Source organism: Phaseolus vulgaris, chromosome 8 (genome assembly GCF_051622355.1).
Source record: "Phaseolus vulgaris cultivar YP4 chromosome 8, ASM5162235v1, whole genome shotgun sequence".
In the NCBI taxonomy this organism is placed as follows: Eukaryota; Viridiplantae; Streptophyta; class Magnoliopsida; order Fabales; family Fabaceae; genus Phaseolus; species Phaseolus vulgaris.
The window spans coordinates 3,212,940-3,224,333 of record NC_143505.1 but is presented as its reverse complement, the minus strand read 5'-3'; the positions used below and the strand labels follow the sequence as shown (position 1 = coordinate 3,224,333).

Sequence of the window (11,394 nt, the reverse complement as noted above, 5' to 3'; positions counted from 1 at the left end):
TCCAACAAGTTGGAGGAAACTTTTGAAGAAATGAGAGCTAATTTGTAAATTAGAAATAAAGTTATAAAAGTAAAGATCATATAATTCTATTAGTGATAAAATCAAATGAGAAAATACTTAGATCAAAATGCTTTAAATATTTAATAAAATAATTTTTTTAAATAATTTATTTAATAATAATAGTAATAATAGGAGTAGTGTTGTGTACCAATATTTGTGTACACATAGCAAGAATAAAATGAAAATTTGAAAGTCTTTTGGGTTTGGAATACATTGGATTATTAAGAACAACTCTCATATCTGTGTCTGTCCCTCTCTCCTCTGCTCGGTGCTTGCTCGAAGAGCTTCGGAGGGCGAAGTTCACCATGGATGCATCTCGGATCGACATCTTTGAGATTTACCGAAGATACTCTGGTAATCTCTCCCACTTCCCCTCTGCAATCACACGTAGCTAACACCAATTCCATTCTTGATTATGCACCAAGTTTTGTTCTTGTTTCGTTTATCCAAGATTTTGTACTTATGGGTCGCCGAAATTCAATTTTTTCTTTTCTGGGTCTTGTGGTATGGCTTTGTTTGAGCACCATGGTATTGCTTTAGCTTTCTCTCCCTCCAATGAAAAAGAAAAGAACTAGAACAAGAATTCTTTAATTCTGATTTGATTTTTGTTTTGTTAATTGGTGATATATGTGTGTGATTCTTTATTCTTTATTCTTATTTATCTGAGTATGGTTGTACAGACATAAAATCAGGACATGCATACATTGCTGGGGAAGAAGGGTACAGGCAAGACAGTGACGTTCAGAAGGCTAAGTTCTCAAGGGATGCGCTCACACAGCTCTCAAAGTTGGTGGAGTCTCGAGTCATGACAGGGTCTGTGTTTCTTTGATATTTCCTGTGATAATTTTGAAGCCAAGTAGTTTTTGCATTAATCATAGTAGTCAATGCCAAATAATGGTGTGGAGTCGTCCATCCCAAAACTTCTATATCAAGATAGCATATAGCGGGATGATCACTTTTCTGAATCCTAAACCTAAACATAGATTTCTACTACACATGTACATGCTGAAAAATAAGATAAAAAACATTTGAAGTTAAAGACATTCACAATGAATGTTCAAAATTTAGTGTTTGAGAACTAAACACAAGCCAATCGGCTGAGCACAATGTGAATCTGCTGGGTTAGTTGGGAATTTGCCAGGAGCAACATGGGCTTATGGAATCTGTGGGAAAAAGTTAGGGTTTCAGTAGAGGGGGCTGGGAATGATCTTGGCATGATTTCACTATGCAAATGATCTTGACAGGGTTTCCAAAACAGGTTAGTTAATGTATGGGGGAGGGGGCAAAATCCCAAGTTGCCCCCTTAAACATCTTCACAGGGTTTCTGTTCAGGGTGAAAATGGACTTTATTTCTGCTGATGCAATAGAGTTCAAAGTGCCACAAAAAGCTGCGGTTGACATTGCTTCAGGTGTGACAGCGAGCTGCGACATGATGAGCCTCTGTGGAGCAGTTGCTAGCTGTGCCATGAAGCTGTTATAGTGCCATTAAACACACTCGGGCTCTAATATGATTTGTTTTGCTGCTTGTCCTTTTTTATCCATGTTGGGGTCCTTGGGTTGAACTCAGAAAGATAAATTTTCCAGTGGTAGTTTCTTAAGAAACAATTGTACAATAAATTTGCATAATAATAATAAGTTAATAAATGTGAATGTCGCGGCAGATCCTCTTCCATTTCTCTTGCACTTTCTTTAATAGTTTCAATTTCAAGTTGTGCACTTAAATAAAACACTTTGAAGTTCAATTAAGGAAAATTTTCTTTCAAGGAAACCATGAATACTGAAGGGAAATTCCCGTCTCAATAATCAATGGAAAAATGGTAATGAAAATATGTTAGTAATTAGCTTTTGCAGTTTTTCATCTACGGAAAAATTATTAATATTGGGATCTTGTGCAAACAAACTGAGATTCTGAACCAGGAATCTCAATGTGTAGATTGATACAGCTTAAGAGAATTGCTTTCAAGCAAACTAAATGTTGAAAGTACTCATTCAGATGTCTAGGCGGTACTGTTCAATATTATAAAGTTAGATAAATGTTTATTAGTAAATCTCGGATTTTCTTGAATTTGTTGTTTATGGTATATTTGGAAAAATGTAGGCTTCAGCTTAACTCTGACATATTTTGGGTCATGTCTTGATATTGTAGCTTTACATTTGCAATCTGCATTAAAGTTATGCTTCTATAGGAACAAATTTGTTTTTCCACTCTGCCACTAATTGCCATTGCCATGTGTACTGAAGTTATTGCTGTATCATGTGTAGGTTAATTTTATTACAGATGCTCATGAAATTATTTGACTATACCATGTGTACATGTTTCTTTTCTAACGTTGACATGCCACATTTTCCAGGGGAACAATTTTTGATGAAATTTCGGTGCTCATGTCTCATCTGGGTTTGAGGGTGAGGTTTGATTGCCTTGACATTATTTAATTATGCAATTTCAGATATTGCATTTCCTTTTTTCAATTATAAAGGAAGTGTTACAGCCATCATTTGTAGTAGTTGGACGCACAAAAGAATGGCACCAAATTAACATATTAACACCACTTATGTCTAGACTGATACTACTGAAAAAAAATTAAAATTCTGGAGATTGTTCATTTTCTGTGCTTTAAGGAGATAGAAGAAAAAAAGATAGAGTTTTGCAAAAAATCTTGCACCGACTTTTATTTTTTATTTTTTTCCCTCTGATGCATTTTTAATTTAAATAGGTGTTTCCTTTGTTTCTCTGTCTAGGTGGACTTTGCAGAGTTCTCTCGGTTCTATGATTTTGTTTTCTTCATGTGTCGTGAAAATGGTCAAAAGAACATTAGTAAGCATCCAAGATTCATAATTTGTACACAATCTTCTTTATTCCATATAGTGGCAGGCAGAATGTTATACCCACTGTTTATCTCCTTTAATTGTTAAACTTTGATAATTTGCAGCTGTAAGCAGGGCGGTAACTGCATGGAAATTAGTTCTTGCTGGGCAGTTTTCTCTGCTTCATCCGTGGTGTGATTTTGTTGAGGTACAATAATACTTTAGGACTGAGAAACTGTTTGGGGTTTTCCTTAGTCATCAGGGCTGAGTGTTTGAGAAGGAAGCCTTATAATTTTAACCACATACAACTTTCTTATGGGGAATACTGTCTATTAGTGGAAGGATTGGAGTTTCATAGATTAAGTGTAGTGTTCTCTGGGTAAGGACCTAGGAAGTACAAATACTACGTGGGACATCAGCATAAGGATACAGCATTTTCTAGAAGTTGTAGTATACAACACTTTTACTGAAGTGTTGTCTTGAGCCAAAAAGTTGGTTGAAGCAGCCACCCCAAAGCCAAATCACCTTGATTTGGCAAGTTAAGCTGATGCAGCTGCATCACACTAGTGATGCGGATGTTTAAAAATTAACAACAGTTTTTCATAAGATAACAACAAATCATCGCCAAAATAGTACAGTGCCAATAGAGGGTGAGCCATGGTGCAGTGGCAAAGTTGTGCCAGTATCTTTGCATACATACACAAGGGTAAGTCTGTATATAATAACCCTCTTCCATATCATCACATTAGTTCTTATTAAGTCATTGGAATTCACTAACAACTTTAGTCTGTTATATAACAGTACTTGCCAACCCTGAAATTGCTATAGTGGGTAGCGAATATTGATATGATCTCTGTTATGAAATTTCCGTATATAAATTAAATAATTTATTTTACACACACACACACACACACATATATATATATACATATATAGATGCTAAAAGTAAAAAAAAAACTACTTATAACTAATGGTATATTCATAATTAATAATTAGAAATCATAATTTTAAGACAAACACAGTAGTTAATGAAAACAAGAGTCGAGTAATATAAAAGGGAGAGAAGTGTATATAAGAATGGGCTGCATAAGGTTTTCTTTTTGTTCACAACGGTGAAAGAAAGAATATAAAACAAAACATAAACCCCTCTTTGATGTGAACAAAACAGGCCCCAAAGGGTGTGAACAGAGCAGAGATCAAAGAAAGGTGTGCCAAAGTTTCAGAGTGTGGCTTGGACCATGAGTTGGCCAGAAATGCAGCCGAGAGCTTTTGGTCAGATGATTTGTGTCAAAGAGAGAAGAGACCAGCATTATTTAACCTTTGAAAGGAGTGAGAATGGGAAAATAGGTCTTGTGTTCTGATGAAATAAAAGGGGCGCAAAATTCCAATATCAACCCCTCTCCAAAAGAGCACCAAACAACATTATTTTAAGGGTTAAAAAACAAATGGGATTTTATTGTCTGATGCAATAGTAGTCTTGTTGACTGCAAATGGCAGCTGTGATTCATGGTGCTCCAGACATGATAGTGAGCTGTCACAGTATGGGGTTGCACTGAGTGGCCCATAGCCATGATGCTTTGCAGCGCTATATCATGCAATTAACTACTCTGCTGGAAGCTGGTGACTTGTCTTGATTTTCCATTTAAACTCTGAAATGGGGATGTAAAGGGATATTGGAAGTTTATCGAAAAAAAAGGAAACTGGAGAACACAGTGGCAAACAGAGGAAAATATGAATAGAAACGAAGCTATGTAAACAATAAGGATGAAAGGGGGCAATTTTATGTTATAGGATAGGATTGTACTTGGGAAATTAGACCTGGGCCCATGTTCCTTCACTTTGCTTTGGGATTGGGGCTGCTTAATATTATTAGCCCATTAAAATCTCAATTTAAAAGCTGAGTTCATTTAACCTGTGAGTTAAGTAGATTAGACCTGGTTCCCTGGGCCAATCCCATCTGTACAACCTAGTAAGTAGTACTGTGTTATTTTACTTTTCTTTTGTTGGAGACTGAACTATTACTTTCTATTCAGAAGAATCAACGATACAATATCTCTGAGGATACCTGGCAACAGGTTCTAGCTTTCAGCTGGTGTAGCCGTGAAAATCTGGAAGCATATGATCCTGAAGGTACTGTTTTCTTGTCTCATTTCTATAATTAGATGCAGATGTTAGTACCTGTATACCTTTCTCCATGTCATTTAATTAAGTTGAGACCAGTAAAAATAGTTTTGGTATCATTTAACAATGGAAGTGGGTGGGGTGTTTGGCTAACTGATGCAGTTTTCATTTTTTTAATGCTTGCAGGTGCTTGGCCTGTTTTAATAGATGATTTTGTCGAGCATATGTACAGGTTTGGTTTCTTTATGGCCAAATAAAGCATCTTAATTTTTATAAATTTCACTCTTAGGTTTACAAAACTAGTATTGGTTTTTGATAGAGCTCTGTGGAATTGATTGGTCCATATAACCTCCTGGGATGCCAAATATTGGATTAATATTTTATTGGATATGGTTGATGTCAAATATATTATGCGGGTGGAGTCAGGAGTGAAATGTTGGGTCAAATTATTTAATGAAGAGTTAACTGCAAGTTATCATTTGCTGTCTTTATATTTTAAGATTATCTTTTGCATGTTACAGACATATTAGATAGTTCCTGAGGGTTCTGTAGGATGACTTTAACCATGGATATTTTGGCATGCCATAGGATTAGTAAATAGGTTCGGGTCAGTTTAACAAGGGTGGCATGTACTTTTCAGCTTACCAACCTACCCTTCCTGATACTAAAATTCAACCACCACCTAAATCAGAATGGGACTGGCAAGGATCAAATATCTTCTGGGTCAAAGAGGCTCTGATATTATGTACAATTAACACTCCTGAATTTTTACGCCTTCAGGTCTATGCTTATAATTTGTTTATTATCTCTGACGTCTTCATATTGAAATTATATATAAGCAATTATTCGCTGAAGTCACTTTTTTCCTTATCAGCACGTCACTGATCTGCCAGTGCCCATTCTTCACTGTTTGAATTTGACACAATTTGTAGAATTCCTATTCCGTCTAAGGACATGAGATTCACTAATTTTGCACAAGGTATAATAATCAATAGAATAAAAGGTCAGTTAAAGCTGAATTTTGTCAGCAGAATCAGTATAAAACCTTAATGTCAATACTGCCTTGACTCCCCCTGAGTCATAATCAGATCACCTCAATGACCTAAACAACTCACTTTGTTCTATTCCTGTTCCTAACATATGGACTTTGCAGAATAACAACACAAACTTGAATTTGAAGTAACTGTATAGATCTGGATTCTTAAAGTCACCAATTAGTCCACCAGTATGACCAATTAAAAACAATCTTCCAAACATTTTTGTAACCCATCTAAAGGTTTCACAATGCAAGTTCAAATGGTCTTTCGTGAAGGGTTGTGTTAAGAGATGTAAAGGCAATCATGAGCCTTCAACTAGCAAGCAACTTTGTCTTTTAGAATAGTTGAGTCTTTGGCAGGAGACAGATTCAGTTTCTAGGAAAATGGCTCCACCTTCAAGTATGGAATTTGAATTGTAAGGGCGTTTCTGAAGGCCAATCTGACCATCCTTTTTCAGTTAACATGATATACTCTCACCACTAACCACTTAAATAATATAATTTTAGTGGACAATATTTGCCTCCTGTGATTGTGAAAGCGTTGATATGGGCCTAACTTTCAGTGACATGATTATGTGGTTTGGATGACAGAATTTTCTAGTATCCACAAGCTGACTTTGGAAACTGATGTACTTTTTTAGGCTTTGCCATTTTCACAGATGTAGTGCAGTGAAAGATATCCCATATTTAGAAAGGATAATCATTAGTTGTGAGATTCTATAGATGCTGTCACAATGAGAATGAAATACATGGAATTAAACGACTTTGCTTTGAAATATTGTTCTATTTCAATGACAGAGTCTACCTTTTTGCTGGGTTTAATTTGCCTTACCAGTTCTAAACTTTGCAAGAAGCAAATTTAAGGCATTGTTCTGTGATTAATTTTATATACGCTGGATGTTATTTTTCAACATCTCTGAGCTTCATTTAGTTTATTATTCTCCTGCAGGATGCAAGGATCATATTATGATAATTCCAACATCCATTGCAAGTGTGGTGATCCAGAATCTCAGTCATGTGTTTTGGAGGATTCCCTTCCTGGTCAGTTCCCTGATATAGGAATTCTGGTCTTAGGCCTTTTTGATTCCCTTATCATTTTTTGTTTTAGAAACTGTTATTTAAAATAATTGTGCACTACTTAGCAATCAATTTTTCATCCCAGTTCTATTAAGTTTTGAAATTGTTTCCAAAATAAGTGTTTTAATAACCTAAAGTAAGAGGTGTTTTCCCATCTTTTTCTGTTTTCTTTAAGTGTTCTGTTCCAGTACTCAAGGGACAAACCAGAATGTGCTCAAGATACAAACAAATTTAGGAAACAAAATTATTTGTGAAATCAGTAAACAAACAATTCCTTGCTGTTCTATAAATATGTACCTGACTATGGTTTTCATACAGGGCGGAGTAATTTTTCTGGTGTAAAGAGGAAGTTATATGAAGACTTCAGCAAAAATGATCATATGGATGCTAACAGTATTCTTTTTTCAAATTGTAAAAAGAGTAGACCTAAGGATGCAGCAGATTTTGAGGACTATGCGCCAGGGAATACGGCAGAGGATTTTATGGAAACTAGTACACAAAATAGCCCATTGTGTTCATCTATGTCCCCATGTGCAGTTGAAGGGATTCTATCTAAGGGATTTGCGGGACTACTCTCAACTCGTTCCTATGTGCAGTTTAGTGGGGACAGAAGGGCTTCCTTTTGATGAAGCACCCCCCTTATAGTTAGAGGTATATAGAAGTTTCTTTTGCTAGTTAGTATGTGTTGATGTATTCATTTTAAATGGGCTACTATACACGATTCTAGTTTCCATTGTTAGTGGCATTGTAATTTGTAACATCATCCTGTTGAGTGTTAAATAACTGTTCATTACCTTTGATAGAATCAATAAAAGTGTAGTGTTTTGTATGTATGTGATCTTTCTTTCTTTGTATATGGTCAACACTTTCTGGAATTAATTGATAAGTCATATTTATATGTGATTCCGTAGTATGATTAGCCGCTGTCTCTACCTGCAATGCATTTCAATGTGAATTAGCAATGTAAGAGGCACTAACAGTTCTTGGAATTTAATTCAAGGGATTGATTACTTGAATCATATAAAATTTTATGGTCTAATGATATATCAGACTACAGTTTTTTAAAGTCCATGTAGCTGATTTGAAAGAGTTGTTTAAAGCAAAGTTTTTACAATAAAAAACCAAAAGAGGGTCTTGCTGCAGTTTAAGGAATTGATCAAACTAGTTAATAATGTCAAATTCTTAACATACAGGTATATTCATACTGGCAAAACTCAACTTTTGAGCAAAACGCTACTTTAATGTTAGAGGGCATTTGCTTCCTGCACCATATCATTGCACCCAATACCGAAAATACTCTTAAGAAAATGGAGTACATATAAAATTACATTCCGAACCCCCTTTTCCATAACACAATAATCTCTTCTGGATAATTTTTTTCGGAATGTATTATTTTCAGTTCTGGAATTTTGATTTTTTTTATCTAGAATGGAATTTTGATTTTTTTTTCCGGATTTTTATATCCAAAACACAGAAACCTCTTCCGGATTTTTTTTTCTGGAATACATTATTTTCAATTCTGAATTTTTATTTCCGGAATAAAGGGTATTTTTGGAATTTTTGAAATTATGTTGGGTGCAGGTTCAATAGTGTTGGGTGCAGGGAGATTTGCCATGTTAGAGGGTTAAAAAATGGTATTTTTCTCTTTTATCCTAATTTTAGTACTTTTTGTAATTTTCATTAGATAATCTAAGGATCTTTTTGAAGTTTTGTTATTTCTGGCACTAAGATTTTGTCATATACCTAAGACCTTCTACGACGACATATTTTGATTGAATTAAAGTTTCAGAATTTTCTCAATTTCTTAACCTCTTACAATTCATTTTCAATCAACAAATTATTGCCCCGTTTCATAACATACTTTGCATCAGAAATTATTGAATGATTTTACTTGTTTGTATTTATATACTTTAGAAGTTCTAAAATTATGTCTATACCTAAATTCTTTTAATACTTAATCATTCAAATTAATATTGAATTTATTACTATAATAAAAAATAAAAAGATTCTACCTCTTTAGATAAGATTATGAATATTAAATTTCAATATACAATGATGTTGTGATTGTTATAAAATCTAAGAGCATCTAACTAAATATTTTGGTTGAGTCAATAACTTCAACCATTTTTTTCCTCTAATGGTGTAATTCTTTAAAATAGATTCTATGATTGTCTCATATTTTTAAGAATTATTAAGAATCAATCTTATAAAACTTGATTTGATATAAGAATTATGATATCATACTTAATCTTTAAATCACATTATAGATCTGAAATATTTATTAGTTCTATTAATCAGTGAGTAACTAATTTTCATTGATAAAGGTGGAGCCCAGAAGTAACTTGGGAATGTTAATGTCACCCCAAAACTGTTAACTTCCTTTTTAAGTTTTATTTATCAAAATGTTGTGGCTCCCCACGCAAAGAAAACATGATTTATGTCTACTTCACAGCAAATCTTTCGAATTTATATCTTTTAGCTACATTAGCAAATTTTTAAAAGAGAGTTTGATTAAATGTCTTTTTTTTGTTTTCTTTTTAAAAACAAACATCCTTAATAAAAAAACTAAAAACTACTGTCTCTCCTTCCTCCTCTTCACAGTCAACTTGCAATGCTCGTATTATCGTTTAGTGGTTTTGAAAATACAGTATATGATAAGGAAATATGCAATACTGATATGGCTACTTTATGACAAATAAAGCTAAAACCTTATTATAGAAAATCAGATATGCATACTATTATAAGTACAATTGAGCAGCTGAACACATGCAATCCACAGCATTGCAGTTACATAATCCTTTCAACGCCAAAACTTGGCTTTCCAATCCCCATCATGAAGCCTCTAACTATAACCTGTAGAATTTTAACTGCTGGCATGGTTATAACATGAATTAGCTCCATGCTGAAAAGTTTGCTTTGATGGAAATAAATGCAAAAAGTTCACCATTGGTATTTGGCAGCAAGAAGGACCTCCTCATACTGCAGAGCAGCATTGTTCCAACTAAGATCTAGTGTCATTCCTCTCCTTTGAAGACCTTCCCAGCTCTTCTTATACTCCCTATAGGTCAATAAGCAGTTCCCTAATGCATGTGATAACTTACCTGAATCTGCACTTTCAAACGTCCATCCAAGGCCTGACTCACTGAAAGGATCAAGAAAGTTAAATCCAATTATAGAATAAATTAAAGAAAGTAATTCCATATAATTCATGGATTTATTTTTTTAATTTTATTATCTAATAAGTTTGGTTCCTAACCTATTAATTCTGAACTACCCAGTGAGATTTTTTTTGCTTGTTGGCTTGCATAATAGTTAGTCTCTAGAAATAGATTCTTCCGGATTTTACTATTTTAAAATGTCTAGAATGTGAAACTGTATTGATGCCTTCAGCTTTCTAAGTTTTTAGAAATTTGTAGTATGTTCCAACAACTAAATTTCTTCTGCTACCACTAAAATGTAAAGAATACATATGCACATGACAACATGACTACATTATTATGGAATATAGAGGAGACAAATTAATACCTGTTGAAGTAGATCCTTTTGCAAAGCTAGCACCTTATTTTTCTTTTCAGTTTCACTGAGTTGACAGCAATGCACATAATAAGGTTTGGATACTCTTATAACATCAAATTATATAGTGTTTACACCTAGTAAAATAGAATCGTTTTTTGTATAGTATTATAAAGCAATCACGCAACGTGTCAGTTCTAATAGCCGTGCTATTCTAGAGTGAAAACTTGTATTTTAGGATCAAAACTTTTTAGCAGGATTCCTCCAAATTTAGACACTAAGAACAATTGTAAGCCATCAACTAGGATTTTGGATAGCACAACCAAATTCTGACAGCAAACAGATTAAAATTCTTTATTTTATAATTAAATTATTTTGAGTGATCACTAAAAACAAATATTTGTTATTAAATAACAGAATACTGATAACATTCTGTTATGGTATTCGTAACTCCATCACAATTTATTTTTTAAAGTTATTTATTTGGGACCATAAATTTATTATTAAGAAATAATATTTTGAGAGGTTTAAAGCTGTGTTTGAAATATTAAGAAATATAAGCTCACGAATCCTGTGAAGGGCACTTGAACAGTGTGAATATCATCATCTATGAGATGACTGTTTCTTTTTACACCTCCATCTGGCACCCCATACCAAACATAAAAATATTTTTTATCCTTCTTGTGTCACTTCCATATTTCAGATTACATAATTTAAAATGATATTCTGGATATAATCTGGAAGTCAGGATTTGATAGTAGCTTCTGGATTATATAATTCGG

At 33.8% G+C, this 11,394-nt stretch overlaps 1 protein-coding gene across 3 annotated transcripts; it reads left to right on the top strand.

Moving 5' to 3' along the window:
* The first annotated feature begins 216 nt into the window (after window positions 1–216).
* On the top strand, window positions 217–7,932 carry LOC137826099 (defective in cullin neddylation protein AAR3-like). 3 transcript variants are annotated; one of them, XM_090293678.1, is made up of 9 exons: window positions 217–414; window positions 741–873; window positions 2,412–2,463; window positions 2,800–2,875; window positions 2,991–3,073; window positions 4,899–4,995; window positions 5,173–5,218; window positions 6,972–7,063; window positions 7,418–7,932. In XM_090293678.1, exons 1-9 carry the CDS (start codon window positions 366–368, stop codon window positions 7,723–7,725), a joined length of 936 nt encoding a protein of 311 aa, XP_090149804.1. In that variant the 5' UTR covers window positions 217–365; the 3' UTR covers window positions 7,726–7,932. The 3 variants fall into 3 exon arrangements, with proteins under 3 accessions (XP_090149804.1, XP_090149805.1, XP_090149806.1); XM_090293679.1 differs by having other exon boundaries at window positions 241–414; window positions 4,902–4,995; XM_090293680.1 differs by having other exon boundaries at window positions 284–588.
* Window positions 7,933–11,394: the final 3,462 nt, after the last annotated feature.